At 44.4% G+C, this 25,144-nt stretch overlaps 1 protein-coding gene across 1 annotated transcript; it reads left to right on the top strand.

Moving 5' to 3' along the window:
• The first annotated feature begins 222 nt into the window (after positions 1 to 222).
• LOC138669987 (E3 ubiquitin/ISG15 ligase TRIM25-like) lies at positions 223 to 25,095 on the top strand. The gene is made up of 2 exons (XM_069756918.1): positions 223 to 300; positions 23,405 to 25,095. The coding sequence occupies exon 2, from the start codon at positions 23,411 to 23,413 to the stop codon at positions 24,965 to 24,967; it is 1,557 nt and encodes a 518-aa protein (XP_069613019.1). The 5' UTR covers positions 223 to 300; positions 23,405 to 23,410; the 3' UTR covers positions 24,968 to 25,095.
• Positions 25,096 to 25,144: the final 49 nt, after the last annotated feature.

Here is a 25,144-nt window from a genome sequence, read left to right as displayed (position 1 = left end):
CAGGTCAGAATCTGCGCCTTTTTTTGGTCTGTGCACATGTTGCAGATTTTTGTGCAGATTTCTTCCCTTTTTTACCCCTGCGGAATTATTATTGGAATAGGTGCAGAAACGCAGCAGATCTGCACAAATAAGTGACATGGTCCTGTTTTGAACCTGCTGCGTTTTCCGTGCAGAGTTTTCCGCACCATCAGCACAGCATTTTTATTTTGCCATTGATTTACATTGTACTATAAATCACTTGCGGATCTGCAGCAGATCTGCAAGGAAAAAAACGCTGCGGACGAGACTGATCAACGGAAGGTATGGGATATTGTTGTTTTTTTATTTTACCTTTTTTACAGAACGAGGGTCTTCAGGTGGATTACCAGTATAATTCCAACAACCTGTGTATTTATTTCGTTAAAAGACTTTGTAATAATGTGTTTGTGTTTTTTAACCATTTCATACTATTGGATTAATAATGGATAGGTGTCATAATTGACGCCTTTCCATTATTAATCTGGCTTAATGTCACCTTACAATAGCAAGGTGACATTAACCCTTCATTGCCCCATATCCCACCGCTACACGGGAATGGGAAGAGAGTGGCCAAGTGCCAGAATAGGCGCATCTTCCAGATGTGCCTTTTCTGGGGTGGCTGGGGGCAGATGTTTTTAGCCGAGGTAGGTGGGGGGGTGGGGGCAATAACCATGGACCCTCTCCAGGCTATTAATATCTGCCCTCAGTCACTGGCTTTACCATTCTGGCGGAGAAAATTGTGCGGGAGCCCACGCCAATTTTTTCTGCGATTTAACCCTTTAATTTAATAGAGCGCCCAAATTTTACACATGCACACTACTAACATTAGTAGTGTGGAATATGCAAAAAAAAAGGGATATGAGATGGTTTACTGTATGTAAATCATGTCTCATATTATGTCGGGTTTAGGAAGGAGAAAGCAAAAGCCGGCAATTGAATTACCAGCTTTTAAGCTATCTAGCGCTGTATGAAATATTAATATATATACATATATGTGTATATACCCCTATACTATGTGTAGACATTTATCTTTGCTATTCTATTCTAACCTGTCAGTGTGATTTTACTGTACACCGCACTGAATTGCCGGCTTTTCTATAGAACACCGCTGCGTATTTCTCGCAAGTCACACTGTTGGTCCGTGTGTAATCCGTATTTTTCTCGCCCCCATAGACTTTCATTGGCTTGTTTTTTGCGCAATACGGTGACAAACGCAGCATGCTGCGATTTTCTACGGCCGTAGAAGACCGTATAATATGGATCAGTAAAATACAGCTGATAGGAGCTGGGGCATAGAGAAGCATTGTACCGTGTGCAATCCGTATTTTCTGCACCTCTCATACGTCCGTAAAACACGCTAGTGTGAGGCCGGCCTAATGCTGCTCATGGCTGATGCTCCCCCATCTGGTGCTCAATGAAACGGCAGCGCATGTTGGGACGTGGTAGCAGCTCCCTCTCTCTTGTGGCCTTCAGGGAGAGCCAGTGAAGCACTTGTAAACACTGGCCTGCATGGTAATAGCTCCCCCTTGTGGTGCTACTCCTTATGGTAACAGCCCTCTCATGTGTTCATATGGTAAGAGCACCCCCATGTGGACCTTATGGTAACAGCTCCCCCATGTGGAGTTTTTGGTATCAGCTCTCCCATGTGGTGATTATGGTAACAGCTCCCCATGTGGTCATTATGGTAACAGCTTCCCCTTGTGGAGCTTATGGTAACCGCTCCCCCATGTGGAGTTTTTGGTAACAGCACCCTCTTGTGGAGCTTATGATAACAACTCACTCATTAATTCATAGTAAGAGCACCCTTGTGTTGATCTTATGGTAAGAGCTCCCCCATGTGGAGCTTATGGTAACAGCTCTCTCATGTGGAGTATATGGTAACAGCTCTACCATATGGTGATTATGGTAACAGCATCCCCTTGTGGAGCTTATGTTAATAGCTCCCCCATATGGAGTTTATGGTAACAGCTCTACCATGTGGAGCTTATGGTAACAGCCCTCTCATGTGGAGCTTATGGTAACAGCTCTACCATGTGGAGTATATGGTAACAGCTCTACCATATGGTGATTATGGTAACAGCATCCCCTTGTGGAGCTTATGGTAACAGCTCTACCATGTGGAGTATATGGTAACAGCTCTACCATATGGTGATTATGGTAACAGCATCCCCTTGTGGAGCTTATGGTAACAGCTCACCCATGTGGAGTTTATGGTAACAGCTCTACCATGTGGAGCTTATGGTAACAGCCCTCTCATGTGGAGCTTATGGTAACAGCTCTACCATGTGGAGTATATGGTAACAGCTCTACCATATGGTGATTATGGTAACAGCATCCCCTTGTGGAGCTTATGGTAACAGCTCTACCATGTGGAGTATATGGTAACAGCTCTACCATATGGTGATTATGGTAACAGCATCCCCTTGTGGAGCTTATGGTAACAGCTCTACCATATGGTGATTATGGTAACAGCATCCCCTTGTGGAGCTTATGGTAACAGCTCACCCATGTGGAGTTTATGGTAACAGCTCTACCATGTGGGGCTTATGGTAACAGCTCTACCATGTGGAGTATATGGTAACAGCTCCTCCATGTGGTGATTATGGTAACAGCTTTCCCTTGTGGAGCTTATGGTAACAGCTCCTCCATGTGGTGATTATGGTAACAGCTCCCCCATGTGGAGTTTATGGTAACAGCTCTCCCATGTGGTGATTATGGTAACAGCTCTACCATTTGGTGATTATGGTAACAGCACCCCCTTGTGGAGCTTATGGTAACAGCTCTCCCATGTGGTGATTATGGTAACAGCTCTACCATTTGGTGATTATGGTAACAGCACCCCCTTGTGGAGCTTATAGTAACAGCTCCCCCATGTGGAGTTAATGGTAACAGCTCTACCATTTGGTGATTATGGTAACAGCTCCCCCATGTGGAGTTTATGGTAACAGCTCTCCCATGTGGTGATTATGGTAACAGCTCTACCATTTGGTGATTATGGTAACAGCACCCCCTTGTGGAGCTTATAGTAACAGCTCTCCCATGTGGAGCTTATGGTAACAGCTCTCCCATGTGGTGATTATGGTAACAGCTCTACCATTTGGTGATTATGGTAACAGCACCCCCTTGTGGAGCTTATAGTAACAGCTCCCCCATGTGGAGTTAATGGTAACAGCTCTACCATTTGGTGATTATGGTAACAGCACCCCCTTGTGGAGCTTATGATAACAGCTCCCTCGTTTGTTCATAGTAAGAGTACCCCTGTGTCGATCTTATGGTAACAGCTCTCCCATATGGAGCTCTTTGTAACAGCTCTCCTATGTGGAGCATATGGTAAGAGCTCCCCCACATTGAGCTTATGATAAGAGCTTCCCCATGTAGTGCTTATGGTAACAGCTCCTCCTGGTGTTCAACCATCATTGACATTCACAGAAACGGTTTTGTGAAAATCTTTAGTAATTATTCCATGGTAATGTAAAGCAACAACCCACAGCATTAGGCCACGTTCACACTAGCAGTATTTGGCCAGTATTTTACCTCATTATTTGTATGCCAAAACCAGGAGTTGGTATAAACACAGAAGTGGTGACATGTTTCTATTAGTAAACGCTGCGGGTTGGACGCTGTGTACTTGTGAAGCGTCCAACCTGCAGCGGTCAGATGTTACAGCATTGTGGATGGGATTTCTAGAAATGCCATTCGCACTATGTGTGCCCAGACGCCTGCGGCCCTCCCGTTACGATGGACATGTGGCACATCTTTCCAGACTGCAGCATGTCTATTTATCTTGCGGAGATACGAGCCTCCACAAGATAAATATCATCCGTACAATGTATTGGACACAGAGATCCATACGGGTCAATGAACACATGCGGAATCACCTGCGCTCAAAAGCCAGCAGCACTCTGGATGCAACGGACATGTGCTGCGTTCAAAGCGCTGCCAATTACTGAATGTGTGCACATACTCATACTTTTTATCTGATTGTCCCACTCCTGGCTTTGGCTTATAAATACTGAAGTAAAATACTGACCAAATACTGAACGTGTGAACACGGTTTTACAGGATTTCTAGAAGTACATGGATTATCAAGTGGCTTCTGATATTCACAAGTATGGATGTGGGCTTTGAGCTTGTGTATTTTGGCCAAAATGTCAACCAATACCTTATGTAACTTTTCATCTTTTTATTGCACATGCTTCCATTTTTATGCAGGATGCAGTGAGGCCCTTTAGTGCTGGTTGGGTGAATTGAGGGGTCTGTCTTGTGGGGTGCCCTTATATAGTGTTGGGCATCCCGCCTGATCTCATAGTATAGGTGCTCTCAATAACCTGTAAGCCAAACACTGTGCATGACACGTACCTGTGTGACTGGTGCCCTATACTAGTCTGTGTGCATTTCTAGGCCACCACCCCTCCATGCTGGGTAGATTTGTGAGTGGTTGTAGTTTGCACCTGTGCTGCCCCCGCCTTTATCAGGAGGGTTTCCTGCATTCTGTCAGTGCTTTGGTAATCTGGCCTGGTGTTGGTAAGACTGCTTTTTCAGAGATGGGGTTTTGAATTTCTTGTTTTTTTTTTTCTGTGAGACACTCTGGTTATTCTTACCATTAGGCCACATTCATACCTTCTGTATTTTACCTCAGTATTTATAAGCCAACATCAGGAGTGAAACAGGAAAAGTATAATAGAAACACGTCACCACTTCTGTATTTCTCACCCACTCCTGGTTTTGGCTTACAAATACTGAGGTAAAATTCTGAACTTGTCCATAGGTATATATATATATATATATATATATATATATATATATATATATATATATCAGTCGTGTGACCCTTAAAGACTAAAATACCTATACTAAGAAACGACTGAAAACTAAAATAAATATTAGTCTATTAGCATGATGGCACATATAAGGACCGCAACAATTAAAATCTCTCAATAGAACATGATACAGGAGACTAACAATATATAATTCAATATAATAAAGTAATGTAGCAGTGTGAGGTGCAATTATACAGTAATGCCCAATAGGAGAAATAATAAGCTGAGGTTCATTAGAGCAGGCATGTCAAACTCAGGGTACCCCGAGGGCCACATGAGTAACAAGAGGTTGTTGCGAGGGCCGCACACAGCAGCTAATGTCACACACGTATGTTAACAGCAGTCAATGAAAACAAGATATGAAGTAGTAATATGTAACAGCAACATATATTTGCAGTGCGCAACAGCAACTATTATATTCAACAAAAATATAGCAATTAAAAACTAAACATTTATTTGCTATCTTTTTTTTCAATCATTAGTGTTTTGTCCTGAGGCTTGACACCTCAGTCTGTGCACACTGCCAGGTGCGTGCATAACGTACAAACCCCATCCCAGAAGGTACGTGCACACTGCCAGGTGCGTGCATAACGTACAAACCCCATCCTAGAAAGTCTGTGCACACTGCCAGGTGCGTGCATAACGTACAAACCCCATCCCAGAAGGTACGTGCACACTGCCAGGTGCGTGCATAACGTACAAACCCCATCCCAGAAGGTACGTGCACACTGCCAGGTGCGTGCATAACGTACAAACCCCATCCCAGAAGGTACGTGCACACTGCCAGGTGCGTGCATAACGTACAAACCCCATCCCAGAAGGTACGTGCACACTGCCAGGTGCGTGCATAACGTACAAACCCCATCCCAGAAGGTACGTGCACACTGCCAGGTGCGTGCATAACGTACAAACCCCATCCCAGAAGGTACGTGCACACTGCCAGGTGCGTGCATAACGTACAAACCCCATCCCAGAAGGTACGTGCACACTGCCAGGTGCGTGCATAACGTACAAACCCCATCCCAGAAGGTACGTGCACACTGCCAGGTGCGTGCATAACGTACAAACCCCATCCCAGAAGGTACGTGCACACTGCCAGGTGAGTGCATAACGTACAAACCCCATCCCAGAAGGTACGTGCACACTGCCAGGTGCGTGCATAACGTACAAACCCCATCCCAGAAGGTACGTGCACACTGCCAGGTGCGTGCATAACGTACAAACCCCATCCCAGAAGGTACGTGCACACTGCCAGGTGCGTGCATAACGTACAAACCCCATCCCAGAAGGTACGTGCACACTGCCAGGTGCGTGCATAACGTACAAACCCCATCCCAGAAGGTACGTGCACACTGCCAGGTGCGTGCATAACGTACAAACCCCATCCCAGAAGGTACGTACACACTGCCAGGTGCGTGCATAACGTACAAACCCCATCCCAGAAGGTACGTGCACACTGCCAGGTGCGTGCATAACGTACAAACCCCATCCCAGAAGATCCATGCATGATGTGTACAGGAGGAGGGCCACTCACTTCTTTGCCTGTGCGGCAGTGAGTCCCTTCTTCCTCGGTCACAGTATCCCAGTCACGCTCAGCCTTCCTGACTTAGGACGGAGATCAGCAGCCACGCGAGCCGCAGATGTACAAAACGCGCGATCAGCACTTCCGGCTCTTCATTCATTGGCCGATATCCCTGCATATGACCTGCTTACGTCATCAGCAGCCGACCAAAGTACACACATCATGGATTGACACGGAGCTAATTGGTTGGCTGCTGATGACGTAAGCAGGTCATATGCAGGGATATCGGCCAATGAATGAAGAGCCGGAAGTGCTGATCGCGCGTTTTGTACATCTGCGGCTTGCGTGGCTGCTGATCTCCGTCCTAAGCCAGGAAGGCTGAGAGTGACTGGGAGCATCTGTGGCCCGCACAAAAGTCTCAAACTTTGTGTTTACAGACAAAGTTTGAGACTTTTGTGTGGGCCGCAGATATGCCTGTAAAGGGCCGCATGCGGCCCGCGGGATGCGTGTTTGACATGCCTGCATTAGAGGATATAACAGTAATGATTTAAAATTATTTCATGGTACAAAAGATCAGATATATCCTGAGTGTTGACGTTTTATGACCATTCAGTACTTGACTCTATAGTGAACTGACCTACTGCAGAGCATAATACAAGTACATATACAGCACCAGGCTGTGAGGAATAATTACGGTAAATATGTAAAGTAACTAGTGCTAAAAGGATGGCAATGTAAAGGTGCCAGATCGTGCAATGGACTGCTTACCCGCTCTCACCACCTTGCCCAACGTGCGTTTTGCCATAGCTCAGGGACAAGGAAACAGAGGGAGTGGACTATTTTAAGGCATGGTGAGCCAATCAGAGATGCGGTCTGCAAATTATGAGTTCACCGGCGGTAGATGTGAGACCGTGATACCATGCATGGTACTTCTCAATCAACTTCTGGTGCCACGAAACACGCATCGCACAGACCGGAGGTGTGAGGAGACTGCATTGCACAGAGGAACACAAGTGTGATGATGTCCAGTGTGAGTGTAAAGCGGAAAGGGAAGAGAGTGACAATGCATTCCACCGTGGAACGCATGGGTGAAAAACTATGCTGAGCCAAGTGAATGCTAAGGCTTCTTTCACACTTGCGTTTTTTGTAATCTGTCGCAATACGTTGTTTTGGGCAAAAAACGGATCCTGCAAATGTGCTCGTAGGATGTTTTTTACCCATAGACTTGTATTAGTGACGGATCGCCACACGTCGCGTCCGTCGTGCGACGCATCCGTCGTGTTTTGGCGGACCGTCGTCACAAAAAAAGTTCAATGTAACTTTATTTTGTCCGTTGCGTCCGCCATTTTCTACCACGCATGCGCGGCCGAAACTCCGCCCCCTCCTCCCCAGACTTTGGAATGGGGAGCGGATGCATTGAAAAACTGCATCCGCTGCCCTCGTCGTGCCCAAATTTCACAACGTGCGTCGGCCCGACGCATAGCGTCGGACCCGTACTGATGCAAGTGTGAAAGTAGCCTAAGGGGGTGAGTACCAATGGGAAAGAGGGATAATGTATGTAGAATGGTGTAAGCCTAAATTAATGTGACTAAGATAATAAAAGGTAAAACGTGAGTTGAATGAGTGAATTAAAAGAACAAGTGAAGTGGAATTGAATTATGAATCCTATCCATGAAGTAATAGGGTGACAACGTACATTTAATACATGCATGGATAACAGGGTACAGATAAATATAATTAATGGCTGAAACCTTTTACCTTTATCATCTTACACCCACATTCAGTTAAGTTTACACCATTCCACATCCAAGTATATGTAGTTTTGTAGTTTTTACATTCCTGTGGGGTTTTTTTTGTTTTTTTTTTTCTACCTAACTGAATGAGAATTACTGCAGATTTTAAAAATGCTGCATGTCAGCTTTTTCACCCATAAAAAGCATTGGTTTGCATGTATAGCACAAGACCACTGTGGGAAGTGGTTGGCTGAAGTGATAGAGTACACGTATAAGGGTGGTTTCACACTTGCGTTTTTGTCTGCAGCGTTTTTTGCACAAAAAAAGCATGTGTTTTTTTCCCTATATTTAACATTGAAAACGCATGCGTTTTTTGTGTACGCGTTTGGTCGCGTTTTCAGTCGCATGCGTTTTTTTACTGCATGCGTTCATTTTCAAAAATGCAACTTGTAGTATTTTTGAGAGGCGTTTTTTGGACACAAAAAACCGCATGCGTTTTCATGCGTTTTTTTTGGGTCAAAAAACACATTGGAGTCAATGGGAATGCATGCGTTTTTTGTGCATGCGTTTTCATGTGTTAAAAACGCATGCGTTTTTTAAAAAAAACATAAAAGCACACTGATAAACCACCCCACACCATAAAATTGATAAAGGGATCCTACCCCTACCCCTAATCCCTTTAAGCCCTTTAAGGGTAGGGTTAGGATCCCTTTAGGGTTAGGGTTAGGATCCCTACCCCTAACCCTAGCTCTTTCTGTTTATAGTGCGTTTATTACTTTATTTTGATGATTGGCAGCTGTCACACATTTATCTGCATGCGTTTAAAAAACGCAAACGCATGAAAAAACGCATGTAAACGCGTCAAAACGCCGTGTTTTTTTCACCACATTCAAAAACGCATGCGTCAAAAAAACGCAGCGTTTGCACGCGTTTACATACGTTTTTTCACCATGCGTTTTTTTTAAAAAACGCATGCGTTTTGAAACGCAAGTGTGAAACCAGCCTAAGGCCGGTGACACACTAGGCATAGGGAAATACGGTCCGTATTTTACATGCGTAATACGCATAAATGTTTCAAAAATAGGGATCCATATGCCATCCATAGGCAGGGTGTGGCAGCGTATTTTGCGCATGTACTTCTGCGTATATAATCCGTATGACATCCGTAATGCATTTGTTTTTTTCTCGCAACCTTACAAAATGGATATTTAACGGTTTTCAGGGTTGAATTTTATTTAAATCATCATCACTAACCCTATTTAAAGCCTCTACAACAGGTGGCACACTCCCATCTGGCCATTTTGTTGGTGTGCATCTGTTGGTGTATTGTTGTTACATTGCCACCATGTCTGAGCTGCTGCATTTCACACCAACTCAGCGGGTGCTATTTAACTGGGTGTTGTCTCGTCCGTCGCTTTGGCCAGCCATTCCCCGTGATAGTGGATCCGCGAAGGAGGAGAAGAATGTGGGTGCATCCACTTTTGAGACAACACGTCACTAAAGGACATTTTCAGAGGCTGTATAGAGCTCTGCGGGAATATCCTGAAGAATGTTATCTATACTGTCGAATGACAATACCAACCTTTGACATCTTGTTGGAGACAATGCGTCCAGGAATAACATTTCAGGACACCTGGATGCGAAAATGCACATCCGCAGAGGAGCGTCTTCTCCTTACCTTACGGTATGTATACACCATCCTCACATACTGTATGTTGATGACGTTTTAGTTTTTATGTTTTCTTAGCAGCTCCATAAATTTATGCGTAAATTATAGCCAAAGCTGGTCCAAAATATGTATTTAAAATGTTCAATTACGTACCCAGTGTAGATTTTGCAAGTTACACCGTTAATCCTGCCTTTTTTACATTTCCAAATTGCTTGTGTTAACTCTGGTTTTGGTGAAGTATTTTTACTTAGCTAATATTATTTGTTCTGTGCTTTCAGCTTCCTGTCAACTGGATTGTCCTATGCCGGACTACATCTGGAGTTTCTCATTGGACGATCCACTATTTCTGGCATTGTGCGTGCAACATATATGGAAATATCGGCAAAACTCCACGAACTTGTGATGCCTGAGCCCAAAATGGATGATTGGATCAAAATAGCCCGTGGATTTAATGACACTTGCCAATTCCCTCACTGTATTGGAGCCCTGGATGGGAAACATATCAGGGTGCGTAAGCCGCCGAACTCGGGCACTCAATTCTTCAATTATAAACAGTTTTTCTCTGTAGTTCTGTTAGCTGTAGTTGACAGTAACTACAGGTTTATAATTGTAGACATTGGGGCCTATAGGCGAACTGGAGACTCTAGGGTCAATTAGTCCATTATGGGTCGGCGGCTACGTGAAAACCAGTTTGACCTCCCACCACCACGACAACTCCCAAGATCCAATGCTGAAGCAGTGCCATATGTTCTTGTGGGAGATGAGGCCTTCCAATTGACGAGGCATGTTATGAGGCCTTATCCCCGGCGCAACCTGGACCACTGGCGGCAGGTGTTTAATTTGAGGCTTTCCAGGGCGCGGCGACTGGTGGAGTGCGCCTTCGGGATTCTGTGTGCCAAATGGTGTGTCCTCCAGTCTGCCATTCAGCTGAATGAGGCTAATGTTAATGAAGTGATAAAAGCGTGTGTTTTACACAATTTTACGAGACCTCATGATTGCTCCTCAGCTGCTAGTTGTGAAGACATGTTGACTAATGTGGGTAGTCCTTCAACACATGGCCCTCCTCCGCGGTGTCCCCTTTCTGGCCTAAAAGTGATGGATATTTACACAAATTTTGTTTCTCCTCAGAGTGCTACTCCCTGGCAGGATTATACTGTATCTCAGGTGTAATTGTCTTCTTTATTACTATACTATCTGGAAAAAAGAATACTTTACTTACTGAACTATGTGTGTTGTTTTTACTTAACCCCTTTCTGACCTTAGACATACTATCCCGTCGAGGTGCCCTGGGCCTATCTGACCCTCGACGGGATAGTACGTCATAGCCTATCGCAGCTGACATCCGGCACAAAGTGCCAGGAGCAGTCACGGACCGCTCCCGGCACATTAACCCCCGGCACACCGTGATCAAACATGATCGCGGTGTGCCGGCGGTATAGGGAAGCATCGCGCAGGGAGGGGGCTCCCTGCATGCTTCCCTGAGCCCCCCGCAGCAATGCGATGTGATCGCGTTGCTGCGAGGGTCTCCTTACCTCCCTCCCTGCTCCAGGCCCGGATCCAAAATGGCTGCGGCATCCGGGTCCTGCAGGGAGGGGGGTGGCTTACCAAGTGCCTGCTCAGAGCAGGCGCTTGGTAAGCCTGCAGCACTGTAAGTCAGATCAGTGATCTGACAGTGCTGTGCAAACTGTCAGATCACCGATCTGTGATGTCCCCCCCCTGACTGTTTGATGGCTCCAACACTGTATGATGGCCCCTTCATCAGAAAACCAAGAGGTCGGTCCAGGACATGATGTTCAGGGGCCTTGAGCAAAGGAAACGCAGGTCTTTCCCAGTGAATGAACGGGTGCAAGACCTTATTAAGAGAGTGGGGGAAAAACAGGGAAAGGGGGGCAGTTTTCAGCTTCCTTTTAAATGAAATACCCGTTTAAAGAGGAGGCTACTACTTTTTGGGATAAAGCCCCTAAGTTGGATGTAGAAATCTACAAGATCTCCAGAATGGTCTCCCTGCCTCTTGAAGATCTGGGTTCACTCAAGGACCTGTTGGGCAGGAAGACAGATGGCTTCCTTGGAGCAACATGAGAAGCCTGCAACCTGTGCAGCCCGATCTCTAAGGGTACGGTTAGATAACCTGGAGGATCAACTGGAGCAGAAGGTACCAAGGGATGCCATCATGGCCTCAATCCCAACCATTAAAGGGGCGGCAGCATTCCTGGCTGACTCGTCAACAGACTCGACCAAGTTGGCAGCCAGGTCAGCCACTCTGTCTGAGGGTCGTAGGGCAGTCTGGCTAAAGTATTGGCCGGGAGATATGCAGGTGAAGGTCAAACTATGTTCCCTCTCCTGTGAGAGTAAATTTCTATTCCAGGCCACCCTGGATGAAATATTGGAGAAAGCCGGGGACATCAAGAAGGGTTTTCCAAGAACTCTTTTGCATAATTTCGGCAGTCATTTCTGAAGGGACGGTACATCCGCAAGAAGCCAGTCTGAGATCGGGATAAGTTGGGAGGCCAATCTAGATAGGGCAAGGGTTTCTTTTTCAGAAAGCCCTCGCGTGAAGCCAAAAAACTCTATCAATGACTTGTCTCCCCAGGTGGGTGGAAGGTGCTCTCTCCCTCCCTGCCTGGGAATAAATTTCTGCCAGTGCCTGGATTCTCCACATCATAGGGTCAGGCCTAAAACTAAAATTCCATGCCTTTCCACTGGAAAGATACATCGAGACCCCTCTTCAGCACTCCCCACACAAACAACAAGCACTAGAAAATGAGATCCTAATGCTTATGGAGAGTCATGTATTGGAGGCTGACTCTTCCTGGGGCACTAATCCATTCTCTCCTGTGGTGGCTAAGAATAAATTCAGCACCAAGGGGGTTCCGTGGGTAAACCATGTGTCCAGGGTGGTTACGACAGATGCCAGTTCAGGGGGTGGGGAGCCCACCTAGATGACTGATAGGTACAAGGAACCTGGTTGAATGAAGAGAATTTAGCCTCCTCAAACACCTAGGGACTTCTGGCAGTAGAACGAGCATTAAACAAGCTGCTACCTCTTCTGTGGGGTCACCATGTGAGGGTGCTCTCTGAAAATCAGGTTGTAGTAGCCTCCGTAAACCACAAAGGTGGTACTCTATCTCGTCCACTGTTAATTGCAAAATGGATATTAACAGCATAAAACACTATCACCGGCGCTCAACACCTCAGCTCACTACGTATATGAGAGTAACCTAATACAATAACCCAGCCGCTGGTAGCCTCAGGACATGTGCCGATTCTGTAAAAACCCAAATCAATATACTAACAGGCACCGCGCTTAGGTTATCGAAGTGACCGGAGTCAGGCCACAGGGGCGCAATCACCCCGGGTAGGCTGGTAAGGAAAGCGTATGTCACACTATAAAAACAATGTACTAGAAGCCACGATGCTAGTCAGACGATCTACTTCTACGTACTTCAAATATATGTGCACCCTACATGTGCCAACACTATGAGCCCAAATGGGAGGTGACAGCAAATGCAGATACAATGGCCGAAATCATAAGAGAAAGGTAAAACTCTTACCATGTGTTGCGATTGTGTGCACGCTCTGCTGCTCCTGGTGGGTGTCGATACGGATGTGTGATGGTTCGCAAGTGCCGAGATGGATCAGGGGGCAGAACGGATCTCTTGGCAGTAACCGGAGGATGGGCGTATATATATATATTATATCTATCATCCAATACTACCTCAATGGTGTGCAAAGCTCTCCCAACCAGCAGTCCAAAAAGCCTCCAGTTATATTATTAGAAAAAGAAACCGCGGCGCCATCTTGTTTAAGGGAGAAATTGCCATATGAAGTGCCGAGTCTCTTTATTAAACAAATAGTAAAAAATGGATCAAACTATGCCCAATCCACATCTGCCTGTTCTCATTGGACTAAGTAACCAGGGGAAATAGCACCTGAGAGCACTAAGGGAAAACTTCATATTAAACTTGGGATGAACTAAGTTGTGCCACCAGCAGGATTTAAAGGGCCAGGGCATAAGCCCATAGAAGTCATAAGGTCCGGGATACCCTCCCCAATTAAGTGGGGCATCCCACACCTCCATATGGAAATAGAGACATTTGGAGGTGGTACCCCCCGCATAACCCCAATCCACTAATGACTTAATACGACCCATATCCATGGCCACAACATGTCAAACCCATAACAGAAACACACACACAAAATTATAGTTGCTCCCGGTATCCAAAGTTTATTATACTTTCATGTTTATATTTCATATTTATTTGCTTTCAACATATAAAAACAAAAAGAACCAGGAGATGTAGAGGCCATTGAAATAAACTTAGAAAAAATATACAAAAAAATATATAAAGCAGAGAGAATCGGTCACTCATAGGCACAAGATTTTTAAGCAAAAAAAGTTTTCTTGACAACATACGATTCAAAGAATGGGACACCTGGAAAAAGAAATAAATATTATTCCCTACTATAATAAAATACATAAGATCATATAATGAGAAAGGACAGATACCAAATTGTATATTATGTAACTTGACTTAGGGTACCGTCACACAGTGGCATTTTGATCGCTACGACGGCACGATTCGTGACGTTCCAGCGATATCGTTACGATCTCGCTGTGTCTGACACGCTACTGCGATCAGGGACCCTGCTGAGAATCGTACGTCGTAGCAGATCGTTTGAAACTTTCTTTCGTCGCTGGATCTCCCGCTGACATCGCTGAATCGGCGTCTTCACTGGTAACCAGGGTAAACATCGGGTTACTAAGTGCAGGGCCGCGCTTAGTAACCCGATGTTTACCCTGGTTACCAGCGTAAACGTAAAAAAACCAAACACTACATACTTACATTCCAGTGTCTGTCCTCTGGCGCTGTGCTTCTCTGCACTGGCTGTGAGCGCCGGCCAGCCGGAAAGCACAGCGGTGACGTCACCGCTCTGCTTTACGGCTGACCGGCGCTGACAGTGCAGAGGAAAGCACAGCGCCGAGGACAGACAGTGGAATGTAAGTATGTAGTGTTTGTTTTTTTTACATTTACGCTGGTAACCAGGGTAAACATCGGGTTACTAAGCACGGCCCTGCGTTTAGTAACCTGATGTTTGCCCTGGTTACCCGGGGACTTCGGGATCGTTGGTCACTGGAGAGCGGTCTGTGTGACAGCTCTCCAGCGACCACACAGCGACGCTGCAGCGATCGACATCGTTGTCATATCGCTGCAGCGTTGTTTCAGTGTGACGGTACCCTAAGTTTGAAGTCTACATTGAGGCCATGCGGTTTTAAGGTGTTTAATCTCTTTATCCACTCCAATTCTCTCCTCTTGAGTAACCGCACGCGATCTCCCCCTCTCCTCTGAGTAGGTATCATATCTATAATTCGAAAGCGCAATTCCCTCTGTGTGAGATTTTTCTACAAAATGTTTGGAAACAGGTAGGTCCATCCGTTTTTTCCTTATGGTATGTCGGTGTTGGTTGATTCTAGTTTTAAAGTCACACATAGTCTCACCGACATACCATAAGGAACACGGACATTGAAGTAAGTAAATAACAAAATCCGAATCACATGTCAAAAAGTGTTGGATTTTAAACTCCTTATTGGTAATGGGATGGAAAAAATTTGAACCCTTGAGAATCAGGCTACAGTTGACACAGGATAAACATGGATAACATCCCCTTCTATTACGACCAGTAAGTGTACCTTGGCCTTGTTTCTTAAATGAGCCTATATCTGATTTGATCAGTGTGGAGGCAATGGTACGATTTCTCTTATATGAAAAAATTGGAGATTTGGAAAATTCTTTCACTTGGGGTAAGCAATTATGTAACATCCTCCAGTGTTTGCATATAATGTCAGCAATTTTATTGCTTTCCTCACAAAAGGAAGTCACAAAGGGAATACGATCAAGTTCCTTTACTCTCATCTTTTTTTTAAATAAATGCTTTCTAGATATTGTATCTACTTTTTTCTTTTGCTTCTGCAGAAGCTTTTTTGGATACCCTCTATCAGAGAATTTTTTTAGGATTATTTCAATAGATTTATCCAAAGAAACTGTGTCACTTTCAATCCTTTTTATTCACATTAGTTGGCTATATGGAATAGATTCCTTTGTTTTCCGAGGGTGTTGACTATTATACATCAGTAAATCATTTTTGTCAGTCGTTTTTGTATACAGTTGAGTGACCAATTTGTCATTCTCAATTCGGACATTTACGTCCAGAAACTGTATATTGGTATCCGAGTATACAAGGGTAAATTTAATCGTTTCGTCAATTCTATTCAAATAACCATGAAATTCTCGTAGCATGTCTTCAGTCCCAGTCCAAATGAGGAAGACATCGTCTATGTACAGGTCCTTCTCAAAAAATTAGCATATAGTGTTAAATTTCATTATTTACCATAATGTAATGATTACAATTAAACTTTCATATATTATAGATTCATTATCCACCAACTGAAATTTGTCAGGTCTTTTATTGTTTTAATACTGATGATTTTGGCATACAACTCCTGATAACCCAAAAAACCTGTCTCAATAAATTAGCATATCAAGAAAAGGTTCTCTAAACGACCTATTACCCTAATCTTCTGAATCAACTAATTAACTCTAAACACATGCAAAAGATACCTGAGGCTTTTATAAACTCCCTGCCTGGTTCATTACTCAAAACCCCCATCATGGGTAAGACTAGCGACCTGACAGATGTCAAGAAGGCCATCATTGACACCCTCAAGCAAGAGGGTAAGACCCAGAAAGAAATTTCTCAACAAATAGGCTGTTCCCAGAGTGCTGTATCAAGGCACCTCAATGGTAAGTCTGTTGGAAGGAAACAATGTGGCAGAAAACGCTGTACAACGAGAAGAGGAGACCGGACCCTGAGGAAGATTGTGGAGAAGGACCGATTCCAGACCTTGGGGAACCTGAGGAAGCAGTGGACTGAGTCTGGTGTGGAAACATCCAGAGCCACCGTGCACAGGCGTGTGCAGGAAATGGGCTACAGGTGCCGCATTCCCCAGGTAAAGCCACTTTTGAGCTACAGAGAAGCAGCACTGGACTGTTGCTAAGTGGTCCCAAGTACTTTTTTCTGATGAAAGCAAATTTTGCATGTCATTCGGAAATCAAGGTGCCAGAGTCTGGAGGAAGACTGGGGAGAAGGAAATGCCAAAATGCCTGAAGTCCAGTGTCAAGTACCCACAGTCAGTGATGGTGTGGGGTGCCATGTCAGCTGCTGGTGTTGGTCCACTGTGTTTCATCAAGGGCAGGGTCAATGCAGCTAGCTATCAGGAGATTTTGGAGCACTTCATGCTTCCATCGGCTGAAATGCTTTATGGAGATGAAGATTTCATTTTTCGGCATGACCTGGCACCTGCTCACAGTGCCAAAACCACTGGTAAATGGTTTACTGACCATGGTATTACTGTGCTCAATTGGCCTGCCAACTCTCCTGACCTGAACCCCATAGAGAATCTGTGGGATATTGTGAAGAGAAAGTTGAGAGATGCAAGACCCAACACTCTGGATGAGCTTAAGGCCGCTATTGAAGCATCCTGGGCCTCCATAACATCTCAGCAGTGTCACAGGCTGATTGCCTCCATGCCACGCCGCATTGAAGCAGTCATTTCTGCCAAAGGATTCCCGACCAAGTATTGAGTGCATAACTGAACATTATTATTTGTTGGTTTTTTTGTTTGTTATTAAAAAACACTTTTATTTGATTGGATGGGTGAAATATGCTAATTTATTGAGACAGGTTTTTTGGGTTATCAGGAGTTGTATGCCAAAATCATCAGTATTAAAACAATAAAAGACCTGACAAATTTCAGTTGGTGGATAATGAATCTATAATATATGAAAGTTTAATTGTAATCATTACATTATGGTAAAAAATGAAATTTAACACTATATGCTAATTTTTTGAGAAGGACCTGTATCTCCACCACGCGGCCACATAGCAAAAGTGGTGGGACACCTAGACGAGGTCTTCCTCAAGGACACTCATAACTATATTTGCATAAGCGGGCGCCATGTTCGTGCCCATGGCGGTCCCGCGTAACTGCAAATAAAAGGTGTCACCAATTAAAAAAATAATTTTCGGTCAGAACCAATTCCAAAAGCTGAAGAATTATGAACTGTCTAGATTCCAGAGTATTGTGTAGTGAAAAGTTTATTTATTGCCTCCAACCCTCGGCCATGCTTGGACACACCTTCACATTTAAAGATTTTTCTGTATTTTCATGACTATGAAAATTGTACATTCACACTGAAGGCATCAAAACTATGAATTAACACATGTGCAATTATATACTTAAAGTGTGAAACAACTGAAAATGTCTTATATTCTAGGTTCTTCAAAGTAGCCACCTTTTGCTTTGATGACTGCTTTGCACACTCTTGGTATTCTCTTGATGAGCTTCAAGAGGTAGTCACCAGGAATGGTCTTCCAACAATCTTGAAGGAGTTCCCAGAGATGCTTAGCACTTGTTGGCCCTTTTGCCTTCACTCAGCGGTCCAGCTCACCCCAAACCATCTCAAATGGGTTCAGGTCTGGTGACTGTGGAGGCCAGGTCATCTGGCGTAGCACCCCATCACAATTGGTCAAATAGCCCCTACACAGCCTGGAGGTGTGTTTGGAGTCATTGTCCTGTTGAAAAATAAATGATGGTCCAACTAAATGCAAACTGGATGGAATAGCATGCTGCTGCAAGATGCTGTGGTAGCCATGCTGGTTCAGTATGCCTTCAGTTTTGAATAAATCCCCAACAGTGTCACCAGCAAACCACCCCCACACCATCACACCTCCTCCTCCTCCATGCTTCACGGTGTGAACCAGGCATGTAGAGTCCATCCTTTAACCTTTCCTGCGTCGCACAAAGACATGGTGGTTGGAACCAAAGATCTCAAATTTGGTCTGATGGACTCATCAGACCAAAGCACAGATTTCCACTGGTCTAATGTCCATTCCTTCTGTTCTTTAGCCCAAACAACTCTCTTCTGCTTGTTGCCTGTCCTTAGCAGTGGTTTCCTAGCAGCTATTTTACCATGAGGGCCAGCTGCACAAAGTCTCCTCTTAACAGTTGTTGTAGAGATGTCTGGTGCTAGAACTCTGTGTGGCATTGACTTGGTCTCTAATCTGAGCTGCTGTTAACCTGCAATTTCTGAGGCTGGTGACTCGGATAAACTTATCCTCAGAAGCAGAGTTGACTCTTGGTCTTCCTTTCCTGGGGCGGTCCTCATGTGAGCCAGTTTCTTTGTAGCGCTTGATGGTTTTTGACACTGCACTTGGGGACACTTGCAAAGTTTGCCCAATTTTTTGAACTGACTGACCTTCATTTCTTAAAATGATGGCCACTCGTTTTTCTTTACTTAGCTGCTTTTTTTCTTGCCATAATACAAATTCTAACAGTCTATTCAGTAGGATTATCAGCTATGTATCCACCAGACTTCTGCACAATACAACTGATGGTCCCAAACCCATGTATAAGGCAAGAAATCCCACTTATTAAACCTGACAGGGCACACCTGTGAAGTGAAAACCATTTCCGGTGACTACCTCTTGAAGCTCATCAAGAGAATGCCAAGAGTATGCAAAGCAGTCATCAAAGCAAAAGGTGGCTACTTTGAAGAACCTAGAATATAAGACATATTTTCAGTTGTTTCACACTTTTTTAAGTATATAATTCCACATGTGTTAATTCATAGTTTTGATGCCTTCAGTGTGAATCTACACTTTTTCAGAGTCATGAAAATACAGAAAAATCTGTAAATGGGAAGGTGTGTCCAAACTTTTGGTCTGTAATGTATGTATGTGTGTATATATATATACATACATATATATATATATATATATATATATATATATATATATATATATATATATATATATATATATAATTATTTTATCTGGATCAGAGCTCCCCCTTATGGCCTGGTGTGTGAACATGTGTGTTTTGTGATTACCCAATAAGAAGATCTCCTTTCACTTCCAAGCATGGCATCACTCTTCCTGTGCAGAAAGCAATGCCACTGTGACACTGGGGTGTCACAAAAATTGTGTAGCGTGCAATGTAAAAGTGAATTTTAGTCGTTTTTGATGCATTTAATAAAATTGGGTATAGCAGGTACACAGCCCCCCCCCCACCCCATATAAATAGCAGGTAGTATATGTATCTGCGATACCATATTATATGCTGAGAAAATGGGTTTGATGCCGAGCATAGGAATTCTAGCTACTATTAAGTTATAACTAGGTTAGCTAAAGATGGGGTATTTAGCCCCTAAAGACACGTCTGCTTTGCCGACAACAAGATTGATCAAAAGTGTAAAAAAATAATAATAATAATAAAAAAACAAACACCCTCCCCCCCCCCCCCCACAAAAAAAAAAAAAAAAATGGATGTACGCTTCCCTGCTTCAGAAGTGCACTGCGCATTACCGGATGTTCGCTTCACTTGCTTGGTTCCGGCTGTTCTTTGGCTCCTCGGTGTATGTCTGTCTTCTGAAGTTCCGGTCCTTCACAGTGCGCCTCTGAAGCAGGGAAGCGCACACCCGGCTACAGAGGCCAAAATGAGCGGCCAGTGGAGTGCAGTACTTTGTACTGGGTCCGGTCTCAAGGGGGAGGGATGTCACGGTGGCTGCGACCCGGCATGTGGCCCTGGGGCTCAATGTTAAAGGGTTATGGTCTTTAAAGGGGAAAATGTTTGAGTCTGTCGTGATGCCACCTGTGGTGTTCGGTCAGCAGTGGGACCGACGCTGCATTGAAGGGGTCGTCTGGGGGATGTTATTGCAGCATTGATGGCACACTTCCCACAGGTGAAGCGGGGTCCCCAGGGGTCCTAAGGTTTATGGTGCTGATGACGATGGTATGTGCCAATGAATAATTGGAGGAGACAAGTAGTAAGTCTTTACCTGGTTTACTGTAGTTAGCAGGCCACAGTCCAGGGTACCAGGCATGGATGATGGTATTGCCCGGCTGGCCCAGAGGCAATGGTGGGTTCCCTTGTTCCAGTAGAGGTCCGTGAGCCTTTCCAACTAGCGCCGTTAAAGGTGAGGTTCCTGCAGAGTCCTCTATTCCTCCTGTCCTGAGACAGGTACCTGCATGACGGGCAGCTTGAGCCTTTTTACAGGGACTCTATCATGCCCCTGGCTCCTCAGGTGCTTCTGCGTCTCGGGTGTGGTGTGGGCCAATCACAAAGTTCTTAGTCCTTCAAGTCTGCCAAGTGTCATACAGTTCCAATGAGGCCTCGGGCTCCCGGTTCCAGGCTACTGCGCTCTGGCTCTTAGGGTGTCCTATCGCTGTTCCTCTCTGAGCCCTGTTCCTCTCCTTTGCTCCTTCCCTTCTGGCTACTCCACATCCAACCCTTCAGGTCTTCCTCCTTCCAGAGGCTGCAGCTTCCTCATGGCTGCCACGCCTCTCCGAGATGTCTGCTCTGCTTGGTCTCCCTGGACCAACTGTCTAGCTCCTCCTCCAGGTCAGGATACATATAGCTTAGGGAAGCTCCCCCTGAATCCGGGTCTTGACCTCCCCCCTCCTGGCCTGGATTCAGAATGTTGCATGTGTGTGCCTTACCTGCAGGGCTGCCACTAGAAATTTCGGGGCCCCATATTGGCAAAATTTTCAGGGCCTGCTTGAGACTCAGCCCAGGCTCCACCCCAGCCCCGCCTCCATGCTCCACCCCTCAAACTGTCCACAGTCCCACCACTCTCTCTTGGAAAAACTCCACTTCTCACCTATCACACATTAACAGTTCCCATCACCAGATCACACATATTGCCAACAGCTTTTGTTTTGGCCAAAAGACTTTTTAAGCTGCCACCAGAACACGGTAGACACTTTTGGCTGGGCCCTACTCTACTGTAACCTATTAAATATGTGTTAAAATATGCAATACAATTTAGGTATATTTTTATTTATGATGTGTGCAAAACTGTAAAGCGCTGCGGAATATGTTGGCGCTATATAAAAATAAAGATTTATTTTTCAATTTTTTAAATGACCAATAATATCACATACAAGGAACAAATACCGCAACACCATGTCCAGACCACATATTACAACCAGTGGCCGAATAATATCACATACAAGGAACAAATACCACCGCACCATGACCAGACCACATATTACCACCACATAGTGACTGAATGCTACAATTCTGATCAGTAATAAAAAAAAAAAAAAAAAAAAAAGCACCATACTATCACCATAAGTGCCAGTATTCACAGGAGATCTGTACTTAGTATGCAGTGTCTGTGTACAGATAATAGTGATCACTGGTGACATTGTATACAGGAGCTCTGTATATAGTATACAGTGTATAGTGTCAGTGTATAGGTAACACTGACTCACCAGTGACGTCTCTAGGTGAAGTCCTTCATCTTTCATCCAGCACAGACCGCCATCACTTCAGCCAGCCAGGACTCGTCTCTGCAGGAAATAACACAGTTATCTCGAGCTCCGCTTGTAGAACATATTACTTAATTTTTCCTAACTTCTACATTACACCACATGAAGAAAGAGGCAACATAGTATCACTCTACACAGTAACAGGACCGCCCCCTCATTTAAAACAGTATCCTCAAATAATAAAATAAATACATCACTGCAGTAATAATATCCCTAAATTAGTCCCTATGGTAATAATATTCCCCATCCTGGCCAACGTGTGTCTAATTCCAGGCGTCAGCCATATGTTCTCCCTTCCTGCCCTCATGAGTATCCATTCTGCCCCATATGATCTCCCCATCCTGACCCATTTGTCTCCATCATACCCATCCTTCCCCATGATCCTGCATGATCTGTCTCCAAATCTGCCCCCAGTGTCTCCGATCATGCCCCCATGTGTGCAATCCTGCCACTTGTCTCCAATCATGCCTCCTGTGTCTCCATTCTGCCCCATCTGATTCCAATCCTTCCCCCATGTCTTTCATCATACCCCGTATCTCCATTCTGCCCCTGTGTCCAGCCTCTCTGCCCCTGTGTCCAGCCTCTCTGCCCCTGTGTCCAGCCTCTCTGCCCCTGTGTCCAGCCTCTCTGCCCCTGTGTCCAGCCTCTCTGCCCCTGTGTCCAGCCTCTCTGCCCCTGTGTCCAGCCTCTCTGCCCCTGTGTCCAGCCTCTCTGCCCCTGTGTCCAGCCTCTCTGCCCCCGTGTCCAGCCTCGGTATGAAATATCATATAAGTAGTTTCTCTTGCTAGCAGGCTGTGGGCTAAAAAGCCCCCCTTCCCTTTCACTCAGCCAAGAGCTTTCCTTTCCAAGGTATGGGGGAAGAGGAGTTTATTGCTTCTAGCTCTGAGGGCAAAGGTATTTATGACCGGCATCCCTGCAGTGGATAGTGACCTGCTAGAACTGGAAAAATGGCTCCAAAATTCATGGAAGTCCTTTGTTCCATTATTGTAAGATATTCGGCAAACCATTTAAGTTAAGAACACGAAAATATATATTCTTAATCTCCCTCGGTGGATCTACCCATCACTCTAAACACGGGCTTCTAACTCCATCTGGTAAAGAAGTAGGGATTGGTTAGGCAGAGAATTTAGTCACTCAAATGTGAATGCTGCTGGTTTGGAGGGCACATGGGATCTGACAGGTGCCCTTTTAAGCTTATTGATGTAGAATGTCTCTCCAACCTCAATTGTCACATGTTTAATTTCTTCTTCAGATAAAGATGGCTTCTTCTGGTCTAAGTGAAGAGCTAAGCTGTTCTATCTGCCTTAACATATACACCAACCCTGTAATACTAAACTGTGGCCATAACTTCTGTGAGGTCTGCATTACAATTTTATGGATCAGGCAGAAGGTATCTGGAATTTACTCTTGTCCTGAATGCAGAGCGAAATTTGAAACTCGTCCTATTCTGCAGAAGAACCTAAAGTTGTGCAATATTGTGGAACATTATCGCTCTACTCAGGAAAATACAGCAGATACCAAGATCTTCTGTACATATTGTGCTCCTTCTCTAGTTCTTGCGATTAAAACCTGCCTACGCTGTGAAGCTTCTTTTTGTGAACTTCATCTGAAGAACCACAGTAAGTCTACAAGCCACACCTTGATTGAACCTTTAAATTCTCCAGAGGACAGAAAATGCCCTGTCCATAATGAACTCATAAAATATTTTTGTGTTCGGGATTCTTCATTGCTGTGTACCAGCTGTACTATGAACTGGAAGCACAAAGACCATGAAACAGAACTGCTCAATGAAGCAAGCGAGAAAGAGAAAATGCGACTGAAAGAGTTCATTCCAGAGTTGTCTTCAAAAACGGATGCAGCAGAAACAAAATTCTGGTCCCTAGAAAAAGATAGAAATGACTTTCAGCAAAAATCAGTTGCCGTACAGAAAAGAGTCACATGTCTTTTTGGAGATATCAGAACTGAACTAAATGATCTTGAAAACATGGTCCTTGCAGAAATCACTAAGCAGGAAATCTGCATTTCCGCATCCTACTCTGAATTAATTCAGAAGCTGGATAAACAAATACAAGACATGTATAGGAAAAAGCATCACATCGAAGAAGTATGTAAAATCACAGATCCACTGATGTTTCTGAAGCAAGATGCCGTAAAAACTGACTTTGAGCAAGAGTCTCCATTTAATTCTGGCTATTTGAATATGGAGTTAATAACTGTGACTTTGATGAGTGCATTGTACAAGTTGTCTGAAGTCATTCTTAAGGGGAAGAAAAAGTATGACTTTAATCTAGGAGACTCTACGGATGTGATCTTGAATGTCAATACAGCAAACAATTATATTGCTCTTTCACACGATCTGAAAAAAGCCACCGATACTGACCAAGAAAAATTTCGGCCCCATCACCCTGAGAGATTCTTCACTCGGCAAGTTTTATCCACCAAAAATATTACTTCTGGAACACATTATTGGGAAATTCAAACCAGTGATTATGGAGACTGGAGAGTTGGTGTCACTTATAACAATGTAAAGCGAAAGGGTGATAAATCGCTTATTGGGGCAAACCCCAAGTCCTGGTGCATGAGATGGTGTGAAGAAGAATTAACAGCAGATGAAGATGATGAATCGTATGGCGTGAATTCTTCTGTACCAAGCCCAGATATTGGAATATATATAGATTATGATTTTGGAGTGCTATCCTTTTATGAGTTGTCTGACTCTATTAAACACCTATATACATTTTATTCTGATTTCCACAAACCTCTTTATGCAGGATTCTATCTAAACGATGATGCCTGGATTAAAATTGCAAAATGAAATGTGACTAAGGAAGAAAAGCATCAGTATTTAAATTTTTAAAGGGGGTTGTCCTGTCTTTTGTGAAGTCTGCTCTCACTCGCTCTATGGATCATTTTTATAATGTGCATACCACATGCAGTAAGTATTCTCTCGTGTCTGCATCAAGAGTATGCGTGTGTTGTCACATCACTGCAA

This window comes from Ranitomeya imitator, chromosome 3, assembly GCF_032444005.1.
Source record: "Ranitomeya imitator isolate aRanImi1 chromosome 3, aRanImi1.pri, whole genome shotgun sequence".
In the NCBI taxonomy this organism is placed as follows: domain Eukaryota; kingdom Metazoa; phylum Chordata; class Amphibia; order Anura; family Dendrobatidae; genus Ranitomeya; species Ranitomeya imitator.
This window is presented reverse-complemented; position numbering and strand designations above follow the sequence as displayed.